The 21,129-nt window shown below is 39.8% G+C and overlaps 1 protein-coding gene across 6 annotated transcripts in view; it reads right to left on the bottom strand.

Moving 5' to 3' along the window:
- The window catches only part of cdin1 (CDAN1 interacting nuclease 1), a 92,782-nt gene that overhangs the window by 41,347 nt on the left and 30,306 nt on the right, over positions 1-21,129 (bottom strand). For 5 of the 6 annotated variants that reach the window (XM_089120006.1, XM_089120002.1, XM_089120007.1 and 2 more), the window contains 5 exons: positions 17,417-17,499; positions 16,523-16,572; positions 13,881-13,948; positions 11,207-11,272; positions 11,007-11,112 (listed from right to left, as the gene is read on the bottom strand). In XM_089120006.1, the coding sequence (XP_088976132.1) occupies positions 11,007-11,112; positions 11,207-11,272; positions 13,881-13,948; positions 16,523-16,572; positions 17,417-17,499 (373 nt within the window). The remainder of the gene's footprint in view (positions 1-11,006; positions 11,113-11,206; positions 11,273-13,880; positions 13,949-16,522; positions 16,573-17,416; positions 17,500-21,129) is intronic. The other variant, XM_089120005.1, reaches the window with a different exon arrangement.

Genomic DNA, 21,129 nt, shown 5'->3' on the forward strand with positions numbered 1-21,129 from the left:
ACACACTCCTGATGGTAAAGGTTTTCAAACTGGTTAAAAGCCCAGAGAAAGTGACTGTAAGACTGCAGCTTTCACTGCTCAACGGACGAACATCAACACAAGATTCTCTTTAAAGGAGAATCAAACACATTTGGCTTCAGATGTTCATCTTTTACACACAGTTCAATGACAGCAGAAGGTGAACAGTAGATGTGGAGCTCCAGAGAAACAACAACAACATGAGAGCGCCATAACCAGACTAACACTCGCCAATGAAACAGTGTCCGTCTCCAGTTGACCGGCAACCATCGCTTGAACTCAATGCACTGTTGTGAGAACCTCAAGAAACGTGAAATATTCCAACGCCAGAACACGGAACTCCCAGACACGCGTCACCGAACGCCGAATTACTTCTTTTCAATAATTATTGATCTAGACCATCCAGAGAATAGGCCGGTTAAGTAAATTCGTGGACTAGTTAAAGGAGTAGTTCACTTTTGAAAAAACTTTTGCTGATAATTTCCTCACCCCTGTGTCATCCAAGATGTCCATGTCTTTCTTTCTTCAGTCGAAAAGAAATTAAGGTTTTTGATGAAAACATTCCAGGATTTTTCTCCATATAATGGACTTCAATGGGAACCAAACGGTTCAAGGTCCAAAAGACAGTTAATAACAGTTTCAGATGCAGCTTCAAATGTCTTTAAACGACACCAGACGATGAATAAGGGTCTTATCATGCGAAACGATCGCTCATTTCAAAACTTATTCCAAAAATGTAACTTTTCTAAGGACAAATGCTAGCCTTGCTCTATTCTGTGAGGCGCGTTTGTAACGTCACGTAATACGTAATTACGTTCAAAAGGTCACGGGCGACGTAGCCGGAAGTACAGAATCAAAATCGTCCGACATCGTTGTTTTTCCTTTTAATTCCTTTTTTTGTAAACGGCGTTTGAGTTAGTTTGCACGTTCAACCTATGCGTTCAACTTGTAAACACTGACTCTGTACTTCCGGCTACGTCGCCCGTGACCTTTTGAACGTAATTACGTATTACGTGACGTTGCAAACGCGCCTCACAGAATAGAGCAAGGCTAGCATTTGTCCTTAGAAAAGTTACATTTTTGGAATAAGTTTTGAAATGAGCGATCGTTTCGCATGATAAGACCCTTATTCATCGTCTGATATCGTTTAAAGACATTTGAAGCTGCATCTGCTGTTATAAACTGTTATTAACCGTCTTTTGGACCTTGAACCATCCGGTTCCCATTAAAGTCCATTATATGGAGAAAATCCTGGAATGTTTTCATCAAAAACCTAAATTTCTTTTCGACTGAGGAAAGAAAGACATGGACATCTTGGATGACATGGGGGCGAGTAAATTACCAGCAAAAGTTTTTTCAAAAGTGAACTAATCCTTTAAGTAAATTCACATAACTTTTTTTTTTTTTTTTTTTTTTTTTGCCCCAAATCGAAATCGGAGATATACATCTTGTCCGACTTGAGCCAAGGATTACGGTGGTGTAAAAACTTGAGGCTAAGTCAAACGGTCTAGGAGCTATGTAGGCTAAAGTAGTTTTAGCACTGGTATAAAAATTGGAATAGAGGAGTCATTGTGTCATAACTGCCTGTTTGTGTGTCATGGCTAGTAAAAAAAATTATTTTTGGCCGGTAAATATTTCTTAAGTCACCGGCCGATGGCAGGAGTGGGAACAAGTTAGTTTTAGGCCCGGTCCATAACAGGAAAAAAGAATCTTTAGATTATTAAAATGAAGGTTCTTCACACTAAATGTTTCTTTGGGGAAGCGGAAATAGTTATTTTATGGCATCACTTCAAAACCCCCGTTGGAGACCTTTATTTTTAAGAGTGATATGATTTGTGTGACGAATAGATCTGATGTGACATCACTTACACGTCTTCTTCCATTGAACGTGTGCAACGTTTGTTATAAGTAAAGTCACACAGGTTGAAATGGCATTGGAATGGTAAATAATGACCCGAGTTTGTTGCAGGAGCCGGCCCGCTAATAAAGGCCGAAGCGGCTCTTATCAAGACTCGTCTCGAGCGGACGGGAGAATGTCACACACATGTACTCTGGCCGTCTTTATAGCGTAGAGCAGAGCAAAGGTCAGCGGCAGCTTCATCAAAACACACTGAGCGCGTATACGACTGCAAACATTGAGAATTAATGAGGGAATCAAAGGGCAAAGTTCCCATCCTAATACATCTCTGATTAGCCTTTAATATATAATCACACAAACGACCCGGGATAAAGGATTAAAGCTATCAGGACACGAGAAGATAAGAGAGGAGACTGTCTGCAGCTTTGACTATTAACAGCGATCCGATATACAGTACAACACCTCAGGCCTTATATATATATATATATATATATATATATATATATATATATATATGAAGAGTTCAGATGCAAAAGTCTCTAAGTGCCATTTGAAATTTTCTTCTAAAATGATCATTTTTATCAAGCTTATATGTTTCAGTTCAGTGATTTCACTTAAATGGCAATGATAATTACCTATTAATTGTTATTTAAGTGAAATTACTGAACTTGAATATATAAGCTTGATAAAAATGATCATTCTAGAAGAAAATTTCAAATGGCACTTAGAGGCTTTTGCATCTGAACTCTTCATATATATATATATATTAGTGCTGGGCAAAGATCAATCGCATTCAAAATAAACATTTGTTTACATTATATGTGTGTGTACTGTGTATAATTGTTTTATATATATAAATACACACATATGCATGTATATATTTAAGAAATATTAGCATGTATATTTATACATAATTTATATTATAAATATTATTATAATATTATAATATTATTATTTATATTATAACTAAATATGTTATATTATTTATATTATATTATATTAAAAATAAATATTTACACATTTTTCTTAAATATATACATGCATGTGTATATTTATATACACAAAATAATAATACACAGCACACACACACACATATATATATATATATATATATATATATATATATATTGTACTGTATATATATGTGTGTGTATTTTAATATATTGTAAGATGTAATCGTGTTGAAAAACAGTGAATCTCTGAACAGTTCACTGTAGGCCTTCTTCTGTAAACTTCTCTAAGTCATACACTGCCTTCCCCCAGCTTGGAAGTGTTTTATTTCCACTTTTTTAAGCAGTGTTGGTGTCAAAATCATTCTTAACCTCAACTTGAAATGACAAATGTGTTTAATGCGTCGGGAGCAAACCTGGAAAATAAATAGATGAAATGGAGGCTTAGCGGGAGCTAAATCCCACAGCTGATGGGGACCTGAAGTGTGCGGATTACATGCGGAGCGCATTAAACAATGTCCCTAAATATGCATTGAAATCCTTAAAGCATGAAAGCATCTTGTCATGTGGTATTAGCATTCAGAGGTGCGTGTCAGACGTCTCTCGCTGCACTGGTGCGGTGGTAAATGTCATGTGCCAGGGTCCACAAATCCCACAGACGTCCTGACGTCACACTGTCGTGTCAACTTTGCTTCTTCGGAGCCATTTACAGTCAAACCGTCACAAGAAAGCGCAGGAGCATCGAGAGATAGCCCAGCTTCTGCTGCCACTCCACACAACTAGAGATATATGTCACGGGAATTTGTTTCGACAGCAAAGAAGCCTGATTATTGTTTTCAGTGCAAGATAAACCAGACATATAAGAGCTGTGCATTAAAAACCAGCAATACTGAACCAAACAACCACACACAGACTAGCCAGATTAGCTGCACACAACAGTGGAAACACACACACAAGCCAAAGCACTGAAAATATGCATAAATCTTCCAATTTAAAACATTAAAACACATGCATTTTTAATCATAAAACGTTAAAATAAATGTAAAACATTAAATCGTATAAATCTTGAATAAACCGTCAGATGTCGAGTGTCCGGAGAGAGTTATATTCATCTCGTTCTTCACAGAGAATTCAGTAAATCTTCCACATTATACATGTGTCAGACTCTGAGATAAATATGAGCCAGTCTGGGGCCGGATGTTATTGGGAGTCTAATGCTATTGCCAACGATTCTCATCAAAAAAAAATGTCTCAAAAAGATTTCAAGAAAATATAACACAAATGATCGGGTCAACAATTTCCAAGAGGTCAAGCCACAGAATATATATGACAAAACTGAGAGTATTAACCCTGTGTGACCGAAGGGAGAAATGAGCCATACTGCGCTTTATACGGCCATTCATCATCCGTGTCAACTCCAGACAGCGCTTTATCAGATCTAACCTTTAGCAGCCGAACTGAGGAACACACACTCGCACACAACACACACACCTATTAATGATGCACTGAAACTAAAATCAATGGCCAAAACCAAACATTCTGGGACGACCAACTCTATTCATTAATAACATATAGGGCTCGATCTCACACAATTGACTTGTGATGTGTCATTCGTATTTTGCACTCGCGCAAAGCTGCTTTTCCCTCCACAGACACACGACGGTAAACTAGGGGATGAACTTGCGCTCCCTGGGCGGGTCGGCACACAAAGGAGGCGTGTTTCGGCGCAAACAATCCCTGGTGCTATTTTACACTTCCAGAAAACACCCGGTCTAAAGTCAGCGGCGTACATCCAGAGCTATTTTAAGCGCGCATGCTTACAGAGGCCATAATGCAGAGTGTGAACAACGCGTATACACTGTACATGATGCTTTCATCTACACAGATGCATTTTACGTTTTGAAAATGATGCATTATTATAAGGCAAACTATTAAAACACGAGGGAAATCATTGTGTCCATGATGATGGGAAAAATAGGCATAAAGCTTACACCTTTACCCATATTATTATATGCATGTTTAACCGAAGTAAATTTGGGTGGGTTTGTCCCGTCCCCAATGTCACTACTCTATCTTTTACGGCCCTGATGAGGACATCGATCTCCTCGGCTGGTAAATGCGCCGTTATAATAGTAGTGCGCCGTGGAAAAAGCGCACCTGCTCTTAAAGGGTTAGTTCACCCAAAAATGAAAATTAAGTCATTAATTACTCACCCCCATGCTGTACCAACCCCGTAAGACCTTCGTTCGTCTTCGGAACACAAATGAAGATATTTTTGATTAAATTTGAGAGCTGTATAACTACCACATTGGCTCCTAAGGGACTGCCTCTTGACGGCCCAGAAAGTCAATGAAGAAAATGTTTAAATATCCCAAGTGACTACCGTGGCTCAACTATGTTTATCAAGTTTATCAATACTATGTTTCTTTTCTTCCTTGTAGGCCAGAACGAGATTTCCTTAGATTTCCACGACGCATGCGCGAGAATTGCGATCTCCTTACACCAGCTTACACTACTTCAGATCGCAAATCTCGCGCATGCGTCGTGGAAATCTAAGGAAGTCTCGTTCTGGTCTACAAGGAAGAAAAGAAATAGTCGAATAAACTCGTTATTTTTGTTTGTTTTTTCGCACAAAAAGTATTCGCGCCGCTTGATAAACATATAGTTGAGCCACGGTAGTCACTTGGGATATTTAAACATTTTCTTCATTGACTTTCTGGGCCGTCAAGAGGCAGTCCCTTAGGAGCCAATGTGGTAGTTATACAGCTCTCAAATTTAATCAAAAATATCTTCATTTGTGTTCCGAAGACGAACGAAGGTCTTACGGGGTTGGTACAGCATGGGGGTGAGTAATTAATGACTTAATTTTCATTTTTGGGTGAACTAACCCTTTAAAGGGAATGTGATATGACGCTCTGATTGGTTTATTTCAAGTTACGCCCAAACCACACCTATGAATAATGAAGCTACTTCAGACCAACCCCTTTTAAACATGCGTCGAGCGCAAGAGTCATTTATCCGCCGGTTAAATAGCAACAGCGCCGAGATCCGCGCATAAAGATACTGGCGCTTTGCACTTGACACTGTTTCAGCTCGTTAAACTAGGGCTCTTAAGGCCCGTACACACCGGGACGAATATCAGCGCACGTTATTCGTCAGCGTATTTTATGTATTCACACCCAAGCGATTTCGCTGACGATGGGCCGAGTGAACATACAAATTCATTCCCTGACATTAGATGGCGCTGATTTGCTCTGCAATACCACTCCAGACAGTTCTCTTTCATCAAGATGTTTGTAGTCGCTGTCGCGTTTGTCATATAGTTCAACGAGACCAGCAGCTCTACACTCATCTTGCCTCGCATCTTCCTCGTCTTATTTCTGACGCTACTTGGCGTAGATCTTCTTCTCCGTTCCGTACGTGTGCTCGGCAAGACCGTTTTGTGCTTGAGCGCCCCCAAGTTGTGTTTTACTGTAACTTCAGAAACTCCAAACACGTGAGCAAAAGTGCCGATCTCATTGGTCGGATACTTTTTGACGCGGCGTGTCAAACTAAAAAAACGTTTTTTCTTTAAATTACGCTTTTACGTCGGTGTGCACACTCAGATTGGAGCCCTTTGTTTAGCTCCCTGGCGTTAAATGTAGTCCCGGTGTGAACAGGCCTTTAGGCCGTGTGTCTGTCCACCAAAGCGTTTTTCCACGCGCCTGGCGTTTGTTTTCAATTGTTTTCAATGGGAGCGCCGCGTTTTTTAAACGCCATGAGCGTACCGAGGCGCTGAGCGTTTTTTTCACGATGAAGCGCCCGGCGTTTTTTACTGGAAAAATGTTCAACTTTGAATAAAACGCAGCGCTCATCACTGTCAGTTCTTACCCAGCCGTCCAATCACAGTGGAGGAGGGGCGGGACTAGACCACACTGACCAACAGTCACAACATTCAAACTGCTGCGGAAAAGATATATCCTTATTAAACTTTTCTTTAGGAATATTCATTTTTAAAGCCCTAAATGGTTCAGTCCCAGAGATACGGGGATCAAAGCGGCTCCATGTTCAAATTTATCAATTTTACCCACTTTCAAAGATCAAAAACCAAATGTATCTAACTTTTCTAAAAGCTGATTTGTATTGTGTTTAAAGAGGAAACATTATTGATCTGTGTTGTATTACTTTTATGTTATCACTGTGTATTGTAAAAAGCGCTATATAAATAAATATGACTTGACTTGAAAGTCTGAAGAACAAATAATGATGAAACTAGAAATGTATTCTGTTTCCCTCTAAATAATTGCACACAACATCCCTGTCTAAATGTGCAAATAACAAAAACGAATCGGAAGTGTACTCGTCTGTAACTCAAGAAGTCTTAAAGATATCTTCATATTCTTGTTCCTATGAAACTTCTCTTTAGGAATCTTCATATATGGATCAATCCCAGAGAGATGTCGCATGCAATTCTTTTAAAACGAGATACATCTCTAGTTTCAGTAGTACTTATTCTTGAGACATTCCTAGGGTGACCAACTGTACTGTTTTCATATAACATATAACAATATAACAATTCCATACAGAGGAGGCATAAACTACTTTAAATGTATTGAAATTAATAAGGTATCTTTGAGTAAACTTCGAGTATCATTTGAGTTGGCCCATGTGTTTGCTGGGCCGAGTGTCCTGGTTTTTGGTAATCAAAATATGGTCACCCTAGATAACCCGTTAAACACACTAAGTCTCAGTTGTGTGCAAAGTGAACCACATTTGGTTTTTGACCATTGGCAACAAATTTAACATGGATCTGCATTAATATCCTCATATCTATGGAACTGAACAATATCCTTTGACAAACAAACGAGCTTTGAGACGTACTCTGCACTCGGGATGAATGGAAACGACTGGTTCAGATTGGTTTTAATTGAATAGTTCATTGCACTTTTGTGAAAGAGGAGTGTGGACATCCTTGATTCATCATCTTGGCGTTCACCTGGATCGAGAGCAAACGATGACAGAATGGTCATTTGTGTGTGAACTATTTCTTCAATATAAGTGCTTATGAAAGGCCATATTTAATCTCACGGTCGTCCATTAGACGAGGCGTCAGTCCACACTCGCGACACACACTTCAACTAAAACATACACAAGCCTTATTATGTGCTTAATATTCACTATCAGCTGAATAATTTTTAATGCAACTTCTATCAGAGTAGATGGATAACTCAATTATGCGCAGATCCGTCACGGAGCCGCTGAAGATTGATGGGAAGCGGAGGCCGACGGCTCTTTAGCATGAGATCCCACGGCTCCTCTCTTTATAGGAGAAGCATCATTACACACCGCCAGAGTTTATTACGAGCGCCGCGTTTCCGACACACTGGTGTTTGCATGATGAATGCTGTCGCTGCAAGTTCCAGAGAGGAAATTAGTTGTCGTTTGGTGAGAACACACGGCATTTCTCACTTCCATTTGTTTTCAGGGAGAACGAGGAACAATTAACAGTACACAAGAAATGGGGTTCCTTACACTAGAAAGGCTCTATATGAGGAGAAATGTGGTATGGAAATGTCCTACTTCCCACTTCTGAAGTGGTTTGGTGAAACACACTGCATTTCCCACTTCCTTTTGTTCTCAGGGAGCAATTAACGAGAAGCACACTCGTACGAAACCAGGTTCACGTGGCTCTAGAGAACTCTAGGGGTCTTAAAGAAATGCAAAATTACAACCAAACCCATTATAAACTGTCTATTAAAGCAGCAGTCACATCACTTCCTTTGGAAGATACCATGTTGGAGTGATATCAGGGGGTTTTGAAACAGTGTTTTTTGCCATTTAATTGGTTGTTAAACTCTTTCTTTGTTATTTGGAAGGTTTAAGTGTTGTGTTGGGTGTTTATATGATTTAATTTGATTGTTACAAATGTTTTAGTGTGTACCTGAGGTTGGTATGTCCTATAGATAGGAGTTCAGTTCTGAAATCTGTGAAGGGTTGCAAACTTGAGTCATTTGGTTTAGCCAAAATTAGCACATTGTTGCTGTTTCCTTTTCTTTTTGTAGTTTTTCTCCTGCTCTGTGAATATTTTAGCAGCTTCCAATAAACACCAACACAGTTTACAAGAGCCAACTCAAACCATCAAGTGAACAGAGAGGGCTTTTTTTTAAATTCTTGCCATTTTCTACTTCTGTTCACAGGCTATACAATAAAAATTACTATTATGATTTTATTGTGATTAATATACTACTGTATGGTAAAAAAAAAAATAGTGCAACACTTTATTTTACAGTGTCCTTGTTACGTTACATGTACTTACCGTAGTAATAACAGTAAATTATGCATAATTACATGCAACTAACCCTAACCTTATAGTAAGAACATGTAGTTGCTTAATATGATGCAGTACTAAGACATATAACAATAGCTCATATAACTCAAAATAGTGATACTATAAAATAAAATTACAATTCTAATAGGCATGTCTTCATTTCTGACCATATTTCAATAGCATCAAGCTTTTATTTAAATAGGTTTCCGGCAAATATCTAGAAAATATCATTTGCACGCTGAAATCCAGTCGAGCCGTTCTGAATCATGTGAGTAAGTGATGCGCGACTGAAACTGCTAGCTCATATTAACTTCAGCAAATATCACAATAACGGACGATATATCGCACTGCCGTTTGGTGCAAACGATGAAAACGCTTGAAAATAATCAAATCAGGAGCTGTGTCACTCTGATGCGCTGCACTAATTGAAAACGTGCCGGCAATGTTGGTGAGGTCACAGTGAAGGAAACTCGCTGACCTTTTCACTGTTTCCCTGATGTAACTCATATAAACAGCAGGGGTGGAGTAAAGGGATCGGTCCTCCGGAGCCTGTGATTGGCCGAGAGAGAGACGACGACAGGAAGCTGGACACGGGCGCTCCTCTGCTCCGAGACCATCGCAAATGTCAAATGTAAATGTCAATTAAAAATTACAAGCAGCTCTGAAAGGTGGACTCTGAAGGGTCTGACATTTTTTTTTTGACATGCCAAAGTTTATCTGACAAGGCAGCGCACAGACATGACAGCATGTGCCGTGTCACGTCTGCACACACACACACACACGCACGTGAGGATCATGCTGAAGACTGCAATGGAGCCGCTCAAGCGCATCGCATCACATCAGATAAATAAAGTGATTCTCATGAGAGGCCGTAACGGACAAAAGATGTTTGTGTTTTATGTTTTCATTATATATAAGCACGTTCATTCGTCCTCGGCAAGCGCTTCTAGAGTATAGTAGCAGTGTGTGGTTTGTATTTACTGATACAGCAGGTCAGTTTACACTTGAATATTTATTAAAACTGTTCAGGTACGTGTGTAATCCCTCAGAAAAAAAAATATGATCGGATTATTACAATATTTGCATGTTTGGAGATCTGAAACTTTTACTGGCACACTGATAAAGCAAAAAATCGTCTTAAAATTGTGTCTATACGATGATTTCTATTCTAAACAACATTTGCACAGCAAGATGATTAGTTCCGCATTTAATATTGTAATAAAACTTATGAAAAATGTAAAGTCTTTGATAGTTTAGATTTGATGGACAGATTAGACTTTTAAAATATATATTTTCCTTTTTAATATTTTAGCTCTAGTTCAGCTTCTAGGCCCCGACATACTCAAAGATCTTATAGACCAATTCACAAGATGTAAACAACACTGGTCCAGAAGCACTTCCTGTTTCTGTTTTTTAACACTACATAAAAGCTGGGATAAAATACAACCAACAGAACATTTAAAACTGAATCAAAACTGAATCTGTAAATATGTGCCGCTCTTTCCTCTCAGTAACAGAATAAACAGAGAGCAGTTCAGAAAGCATCTGATCATAGAGCTGTGGATGTTTGAAACATCTGAGACTCAGATCTACAGTAATGTTTGTTTATACCGCACTTTATACAGTAGATTACATTAAATCAGCAGCTGTACAACTGAAGCGTGGTCTTTATGAGTTATAAAGGATTCTGGATTCTCAGCTAGTCTGCACTTGTATTTGTTTGATATGTGTGCTTTATCAGTTCGTCAGTGTTAAATCATGTTTTCACCTTTAGTTATAGTGTGTAATGCAGTGCAGTATGAACACGATGAACAAGATGAACAGAATGTGTGTGTGTTGAGTGTTGTGTCCTGACGCTGTGTGTGTGTCTGACCTGTTGCAGTAGCTCCAGAACTGCTCGTTCAGGTAAGCGTGATGGCTGTGGTCGTCTCCAAACGAAGCCTTGCTCTCGATCCAGTGAACGACGTGGCCATCCACAGCTGTGGAGAAACAAAATCTGTAACTAGATCTCACTAGAACCGGGAGCGATTAGCAGGCTAACAAACACAAGCCATGCTCCTGACGTGAGCTCACCGATCGGCACCTCCAGGATGATGTCAGGGGTTTTGTCGTAGCCTTTGGCACGGAGCTGGTTCTCATCTGCACAGAAAAGACACATTTAAACTCCATTTCCCATCTCTTAGACCCTCAGAACTTAGAAAAAGTCTGTTTTTTGGTAAATGTCACACACACACTGTGCATTTGTTGTCATGTTCAGTGTAGTTTTTGTCCGCTCCAGCCTTCAGTGAGAGCTCCTTTACACCGGCAACCTTTCTCCACTTTACCCACAGTTCAAAGAAATCTGTTTCACTGATATTTCGTTCACGGTAACACTTTACTTTACGTGCATAAAACTGACATGACACCTTCATAATCATGACAGGACTTATGTCTTGAATATGAAGGAGGTTTTGTGCATGTCAAGTTTGTCAACTGTCATTAAAGGGACGGTGTGTAGGAGTTTCTCCCATCTAGTGGTGAAAATGTGTTTTGCATTCAAAAGTTTTTTCCTCAAGTTTGGATGCCTGTAACTCAAGAGTTTTTAGAGATATATTAACATCCTTCTAGATTCTAATTCTTAATAAACTTTTCTTTCCGTACGTTCATTTTAAAGGCCGTCGATGGCTCAACCCCAGAGATGCGGAGATCTTATGCGGCTCCGGGTGTAAACTGGTCAACACATTTTCAGTGGCCAAACCCAAATGTGTGTCGCTTTGCACACAGCGGACGCTTTCTTCTTCTAAAGAGGAATATCTGAACAACAAATTATGTTGAAACTAGAAATGCATCTTGTTTTTGTTTTTTTAACCCAATTGCATAGAATATACCAGATATATTGTGAGTGCCATAAATATTCCTCATCCAAAGTTTGAGAGCATGTAACTCTAAAAGTGAACTCTAAAAGATATCTTAACATCCTTATAGACTCTAATTCTTATTAATCTTTTCCTTTGTAATCTTCATTTTTAAGGCCCAACATGGTTCAGTCCCAGAGATACGGGGATCTCAATGAGACTCCATCTTCAGTTTGTTGAATTTTACCCACTTTCAATGATCAAACACCAAATGTAGCTAACTTTTCAATTAGCTGATTTGTATTGCCACATTTATTATGATTAAATGTATTACCCCTTTGAAAAGACTTCCATAAAAACCCAGCAGCAAGACTCGGGCGATGGATATATTCATTTCATGACCTCGGTCACCGCAAACACAGTCCTCTGCAACAGAGCCGCTTCATCTGTGAAATGTTTGCTGGCTCTGCACAAACGTCAGGCCGCTGATGGAGGGTGTGTTGTATCAGCCATTGTCCTTGAGTCCTGGTGAAACACCTGATTTCTCCATTAAACCCAGCGAGCGGGTCGTGCCGTGTCCAGTCGAGCTGAAACGCCACAGGGCGAGGGTCTGTCCACAAGGTCACGGTGTGAAGATCATCTCTGTACATCACCTTTGATGACAATTAATGAGCTGTCTCAGAGTCCATTCATCAGGCCATGTGACCCGCGAGCCCAAGCACCTGAGACGGGTCAGAACCCCTTGTCCCGCACCGCGCATATTGAGAAAATGTCCCGCATTTGGTTGCTTTTTATTCGTCATAGTAAGAAAACGTGCATGCTTTCTTTAGCATTTTTAAGAAAGCATTTTATTTATTATTTTTGTGGCGTACTATGTTTTCACCTGTATTTTCAGAACAACAAATACAACAGACGTTTCTTAAATCCTAAGTTGTTTTTTACTGTAACTTAACAAAAAGCGCCAATCTCATTGGTCGGACAGTTTTTGACGCGGCGCGTCAAACCAAAAAAAACAAACCCGAGGCATTTAAAAAAAAAAAATGACTCTTTTACACGTAGTGTTTTCCACATCGGTGTGCACACTCACATTGGCGCCCTTTGTTCAGTCACGAGGCGTTAAACGTCGGCGAATATCGTTCGCGAAATTCGTCCCGGGGTGAACAGGCCTTAAGTCGACAGCGTTGCTGAGTATTTTCTCCTTAAAGACGCAGTGAACCAAAGACACACGGGTTGAAATCGCTGGCGATAGCTATGATGTAAATGGAGGGCAAAGCTTGTCCTCCGCGAGCCGCTAGCTAACATTACAGTATTGATGTACTGTTAACTGGAGCTTATGTAAGACTATTCACCACCCCTTAGGAAAATGAACCATGGTTTTGTGATCAATTACTGTTATATTCCAACAAATATGATTAAATGGTGGATAACATCATATCTATAAGAAAATTGCACACAAAAAAAACCCATACCACTCTGAAACGTCCTGTGAAATCAGTGTTTGAATTACAATCCTCTTCTCCGTTAACATTGTCGGGCTCTGAATCGGGCTCGAAATGGTTTGAAATTGATGCCATGGTTAAAATTTAGATCTAAGTAGAGCGTGTGGTTATGAGCACACTCCCCAACACACGCTAGGCACTGTCAATCACAACACACTGGGCCAGCTAACCAATCACGGCACATTTCGTATTTCGGAGGGAGGGGCTTCATCGAAAACAATGTGTTCAGAGTTGGCAGAGAGGAGCTGTAATCATGTAATATATGTGAAAATTGTGTTTTTTGAACAATCAAACATAAAAAACAAAAAACAAGACTTCCTAAAAGGGCATAATAGGACCCCTTCAACAAAAGCAAGCAAGCAAAAGTGTACCCAGGGGAGCAGATGCAGTCTAAATTAAACACAGGAGGCTTACCCAGAAACGACAGGTTTCTCTCTCGGAGTTTGTCTCGCAGAATATCTTCATGTTCCAGACCGATGGCACTGTGAGAAGATGGTTAAGGACGTACTGCAAGCAAACTTCACAAAACCCCTCATTTATGGCAATCAGCAACAGTTGTGCGCTCTCTCTCTCTCCGCATTTCTCATGGAAATTGCAGTGAAAATTTGGCCGCTCAACTTTTACAAGCCCATTTGTAAATGTTACCTGTGCCCGGTTGCCATGGAAACACTTAGACAGCTGAGCAGGGTTGCTGTGGTAACAGCAGAGAGATGTGTGTGTTTTGTTGTAATGTGAAGAGCGAGACAAACCTCTCTGACCTAAAGCTCATAAACACGGTCACGGCACAGATCTGTCTCTGCGAAGCTCAACATCACAATGGCAGGGTGTTGCTGGGGTGTTCTGACGGGTCTCTAGGCTGTTCTGAGTGGTTGACAGGGTGTTGCTAGGGTGGTTACTATGGTTGCTAGGCGTTTTTTTCCCTGTCTGGTGAGAAAAGAGTCTCAGTGATCTTCTGGTCTGTAGATGCGTCTCGGGTTCATCTGTGGGTAAATGATACTGGTATTCATGGACAGGCATTAAGCTGGTTTAGGTTGTATCTATCGGACCGGTCTCATTTTGTCTACTCAAACGGGGAATTATTAAGTTAACGTCAGTAAATTAAGGAGTGCAGCAAGGCTCTGTGTTAGGCCCTCTGCTATATGCTGCCACTTGGTAATATTATAAGAAAACATGGAATTATTTTCCACTGTTATGACCAGATTAATTCCCCAAATTATCCAAGTTGACCGAGTGTGTTAAAGATATAAAATATTGGATGACCTGTAATGCTATTCTATTAAATTCAGATAAGATTAAGGTCTTATTGGACCAGAAACCTGTACACAGAATCTCTAAGAATATAATGTGCATTTAGAAGGATGTTCAGTAACTTTATCCTCTACAGTTTGAGACCCGGGTGTTAAATTAAGACGGCAACTTGGTGTTCAATAATCATATTTCATATGTTACAAAAACAGCCTTCTTCCACCTCAGAAACATGCTATCTGTTTCTGACGCAGAGAAGCTAGTTCCTGCTTTCATGACCTCTACACTAGATTACATGTAACGCATCACTAGCTGGTGGCCCTTCGTCCTCGATAAACAAGCTACAGTTAGTGCAAAATGCAGCCGCTAGAGTTCTTACTCAAGAAAATATGATCATATAACGCCGATTTAATCATCTCTACACTGGTTCTGTATCAACTATAAAGTATTACCACTGAATTCGAATGGTAACTAGAGAGCATGTCAGCTCTGGTTTGGATCGAGCGAATTATGAAGACTTCACTAAGTGATTTGTGTTGTATGTTCAAACTGTACATATCTGAAATATTGACTCAGTTCCCTCTGATAACAGATCATGTGCATTTTCTGTAAAGCTGCTTTGAAACGATATGTATTGTGAAAATTGCTATACACAAAATGTGAATTGAATTAAAGGCAACAGTAGCATGTAGAACACATGCAGCCAAAACATCAGGCAATAAACGGATAAACTGAAACGTGTGTGTGTGTGTGTGCGATACGATGGACCGCACAGATGCAGAGAGTGAGTTAATGCTGACGCCTGAAAAGAACTGGGGGAAGATAGGGTTGAGTGACCATGGACAGACAAACCCGGTGACCCTTCACCCCTGACTACACACACACACACACAGATGAGTCTGAGAAGAGCACAAACCTCAACTCGCTGTCTGTTACAAAACTTCCCGAGCATGTTAAGGACGCATGGACTATTGGAGAGATTGAAGAGTGTGTTTTTAGAAATGTGTGTATCAGCAGGTCATGTGGTTTGGTTGCATGCCTCACATATGACTTTGAATTAATTATTTAATTTTATTTCCAAATAAAAAACTTATTGAAAAAATTTAATTTAATATTTAAAAATAGTCTCTTGTAATAAAAATACTCTTATATTTTAAGTTTTCCTGTAAATTTTGGTTTATGTATACTATTTTCATTTTTGTTATTTTGTCATTTTACTAGAGAAATATTTAGGTTTAATTTTTTTTTTTTTCAATTTATTTTCTTTCAGCTTTATTTCAATTGAATGGAAGCGTTTCAATAGTTTTGTTTTGCACCACAACTAATTTCAGTAAAGCTTAAGCAGAAATGTATTAATCAACTAGTCCAATGATCCTTCAAAACACAGGCTGTAATAATTAATCAATCACGTTCGGACGGGACTATATTCCTCAGACGGTCGGTGAGTTCACCAAAAATCACAGACTTCTCCGATTCGGACGGGATTAAAATCATCTGAGAATTACAAACCAAATGGTAAATAATCAACAAAATGAAATCCAAAGTTCTGAAATCATCTGTATTCAGTCAAAGTGGGTGAATAGAAAGTGTTGGAAGTGAAATAAATGTGAGGTATGAAACTACATCTGAACGAACGGTGATGAAGATAAATGCTGCACGTGCTAAAATATAATCCTGCATATGTGAGGAAATCACACACACACACACACACACCTCGAGCGTGAGTTTTATGTCAGGTGAAGCTCGGCGCATCCCGTCCCTGTGAACAGCTCCTCGTCAATTCCAGGCTTAAGGTTTTATGGGAAGGATACTGTTTGATGCAGTCGACCAGCGGTCCATAACAGCAGTCGTTTACTGTGCACTGAAAACACAAGAAATATTACAGTCCCCTCATCATCCATTACACACTCCCAGCATGCACTGCAGCGCGAGAACATCTGAGTTTGTACAATTTCCTAAGAATCTCCCATTGCTTCTTGGGCCACAAACCAAAGACCGTTAGCCAATTGCAGATAAAAGGAGTATAACGAATGTACACAGAGTCATTATTGGCAGAGTCTTACCAAAACTATCAGAACTTTTAAATCTCATTCGTGCTTGTTGAAGTTTAGGATTCTGACTAACAGCCTCTGATTGGCTGTCGCGTTCACATGCTTATCAACCATGTCTGTGATTGGCTGCTCAAAGCAAAAAACACATTTTATTCTTTTCAAACTTAAAGTCCCCCTGTGGTGTAAATCCAGCGTTTAATGTTGTGTATGTGTGTATGTGATGTGTTTAATACGCTTTAACACACACCGTGTGTAAGTTAATAATTGGATAAGAGTATTTCCTCTTTAAAACTGCAGTGAACCAAAAACACGCTTTGAAATCGCTGGTGTTTCTGACGTCACAAACCACCTTGGAACCAATCAGATCAACGAGTGATCCACAATCAGCGCCAGAGTGGAGGCGGGGCTCATTTGCATATTCATAGATCCACACATACTAAATGAGGCGAGGGTGTCGAGTTACACTCAAGATATTTTAAGACATGAAGACTTTTTTCCAAGGAAAAAATGTAATTTTGGTGATCAAAGATGAGTTTTTAAAGGATACAGGGGGACTTTAAGTTTCGACTCGGTACCGAAGTATCTGTACATTTGACGACACTAGTAAAGAGCAATGTGAACATTTTGCTAATGATGTTTGTTGAGCGCTAGTACCTGCTCGACGTGCTTGGCTAACAGCAGGTCCGGGATCAGATGGGGCTCGCGCAGCATGTTGTTGAGGACGAGTCTGGATGCTGCTGATGGACACACAAACACATGCGTTACACACCTCCAGACAAAAGGTCAGAGTTCAGATGGATTTGAGCAGGAATCGATGAAGATGCAACCCATTATTAAACTCCTCCACCTATTGGTTTACACGATGTAAAATACATCCCTGATGTGCCCAGAGTGTGTGTGTGTGTGTGTGAAGCTCAAAATACCCCACAGATATTTTATATAGCTTGTTAAAGTTGTCACTTTGTGAGGGTGAGCAAAAACACACCGTTCTGTGTCTGTCCCTTTAAATGCAAATGAGCTGCTACTCTCGGCACAGGGGGCGGAGCTACAAGAGCACCTGTGTGCGTGTCTCTGATTACCTCACACATACACACACTAAAATGTCCGAAACTGTTCTGCCTTTTATGTTTAAACTGGAGACTCAGAAGAAGTGACGACAAGTAGAAGCTACAGGACGTCTCTGAATGGTTAGTTGAAGACTTTATGTTGCAGATATTGAGTTAACTATCGTCAATTAGCATATTCTGTCTTAATAGGAACTGATGATGCACACAGAGTGACTTTCTGTTGCAAGACAGATGCGACAGCTTGAGCTGACTCACAAATGTGTTCGACTGCAACAGCTCTTCCTATCCTCAACATGGGCGGGTTCAGGGGGCGGGGTTTATGTAAATGTTAGAGTTGGTGATGTCACTAACCCGGGAGGAAGCTTGTGTAGTCCCTACCAGCCGTTTGTTGTAGTCCTTAAAAAACGATCTCTCCCTTTGCTCTGAACTGTGAGCGTCGTAACTCTACATTACACACTAACTACAGCTAGAAAAGCCAAATCATGATCCACCACAACTCTAATGGATTGAAGAGAGTATCTAGAGAGATTCATGACAGTAAGACTGAGTGGATCAAACACTAGCCAGTGCATGATGGGAAATATGAGGCCTTGTTTGGCTCAGACAGGTGGTGATGTTAAAATAAAGGATATTTCAAAGGGTGATAATCAAGAAGCATTTCATTGTATTCCCTGAAGTATAATGTAGGTTTGTGCACAATAAAAGCCATAATTGTGTTTATTCATGGCCATTTTCCACCGTCCCGCCAGCAGGACGCCAGTTTACTTCACTAAATTACAATTAAATCATAATCCAATCACGACAAACTATTAATGGTTTGGAAAGGTCTAAGACTCCGAAATATATATTTTACCACTGTGTTTTTTTTTTTTTTTTAAATTATGTAGGAACGATAATGGATGAATTTATGACAAGAGTGCGCCTCAAACAAATCGACATCATAACAAAAACTCGATGCACACACTTTTAATAATTGAAACTTTTGGTTTTCATGCTAAAAGTTCATAATAAAACATTCTAGTATTTGTCCATAAAAATGTATAGAATAATATTATCCTCTAAAAAGTACAATATATATATATATATATATATATATAATACTCTTAATACATATTTTTTATCGCCTATTTTAGTAATCATCATAAATTAGGTACCATTCGAAAGCTCCCAAACTCAGAATTCATCCTGTGTAAACCATTTTGAAATTGGACGATGGGTCCTCCCCTTTTGGGAGTCGTCATGTTTCATAATTTATGATCAAAACCTTTTTCTTGACAAAACATTGTCGTAAAGGTCTGAGCCTCAAGTGATTTGGCCAGAAATATATTAATTTGTTATGCTCACGATCGGGAGTTTCTCGCAGATTTCGGACCGAAAGCAGATTGGGTTAAAGGGACTTATCACACATTTCTACTAGAGCCCGAACGATAAAGAATTTTGAAGGCCGATACGATACAAATATTTGTTGGTTTTAAAATCCGATATTCCGATATATCGGCCGATATTTTTTTTATTTTATTTTTTCACAGAAACGTGCAACAAAACATTAACAGATTTTCCTAACATTAGTTATTTGTAGTTATTTATGAGTTTTAACTAAAATAATATGATAATGCATTTTAAAAAGAAACTTGTTTATATTAAAGTTAGTATATTAAAATATATTAAAGTTCTGATGAATAAAATAAGAATTAGTCCCGCAGATAGATCAGCAGGTTGCAGGATGTGTGGCACGTTATGTTGCCAACAGGAACGGTGTAGAGCGCCCTCTGGTGGACAAACTATACAACTCCAACACTCATGACATGGTTGAAGCATGTTTAGTCCGTTTTTATTTTATTTTTGAAATATTCATTTATCGGCCATTATAACTGCCGATACCGCAGACTGATCTCATGAAGTAGCGTGTGTATGACACGCCAATTCGTATTTCCATTTTTGCCGTGCTATCAAGACGCATAATCGCTTTTCAGCGTGTTTATGAACGCCGTTGACTTAACGTTATTACTGTATATATAAATATATGACTTACCTCAACCCCGTCCCTAAACCTAACCGTCACTGGGGTTAATGGCATTTATGAGTGTTCCCTTACCATCCTAGGAAAGAAAAAGATCGCTCCCCAGATGTAGATTTACATTTTACTTCGTTTCGCTCGGACATTTGACGGCGTGTACAGACACGTGGAATCACTCGGACGTTAATGGCGTAGACATACACGCATACACGCAGATGGCTCAAAATGCATAGAGATAACACGCCACTTGACTCGAAAGTGGCGTGTATGTTTACGCAAAAGTCATGATGTCATGTTGGATACCGATAGTTTGGAAAATGCCTAATATCGGCCGATAATATCGGCCTGCCGATAAATCGGTCTGGGTCTAATTTCTACGTTATTGACAATGGATGTGAATTGACTGTAAATTTGCTAATGCGACGACATCAAGCCGGAACATTTCGTTCTCTCGCTTAAATCCAACAGGGAAGTGGCTTAAACTGCAGTTCACCAAACAGCCACTAGAGGCGCTGCAGAAGAGACTCAATCCCATAGACCCGCATGTTAAAATGCCCAACTTTACAGCAGAAAAAAGTGGTTTTGGTCTATATAGATGATTGTTTCCTTCATGACGACTGTGAGAGGGGCGATTTTTAGGGTGAAACGCTAGCTCTGTTGAAGGAGAAAAGAAGAGAGAGCAAAGCCAAGTCAGCATCTCTACACCGGCGGCGCCTTGTTTTCAGCTCATTTTTCTCCCAGATTGCTATAGCTTCACGCGCAGATCCATACGGCGCTTCGCTCGGCAATGAAGAGAGCTATATTTCCCCTTGAGTTAGGACACCTCATGACAAATGATAATGGATAATCAATAAAGAGGGAAATATGAGGCCGCAAACTTTATGAAGCCGGGAGACATATTACTCCCCAACAACACTCGTTTCCCTTAACAAAGTCACTACGCCGCTGCGCCTAATAATCTGAGGGAAAATCAAAGAAGCCGCAACCACATCAGCAATATTGGCAACTTATTCCACTTTAATGGCATTTTGATTGATTTTTTTCCTCTTAATGGTACTTTTATAGATTTGATGCTGGTCCTGCAAAACAGCAGTGTGTAATAGAGCTCCCCGAAGGCAAACAGAGGCCATTAAAGCCCTTGTCTTACCAGCTCTCGTAATTGGAGGTTGACCACCATCGCATTTCACACATCACACACCACCACCTGCTTCACACCGCCGGCCCGTCCATCCGGGCGTCCGTCGGGTTACGAACAATCGTAAAAAAGGGGTGACCTTGCGGAT

Source organism: Pimephales promelas, chromosome 15 (genome assembly GCF_988280905.1).
Source record: "Pimephales promelas chromosome 15, fPimPro1.hap1.1, whole genome shotgun sequence".
Lineage (NCBI taxonomy): Eukaryota > Metazoa > Chordata > Actinopteri > Cypriniformes > Leuciscidae > Pimephales > Pimephales promelas.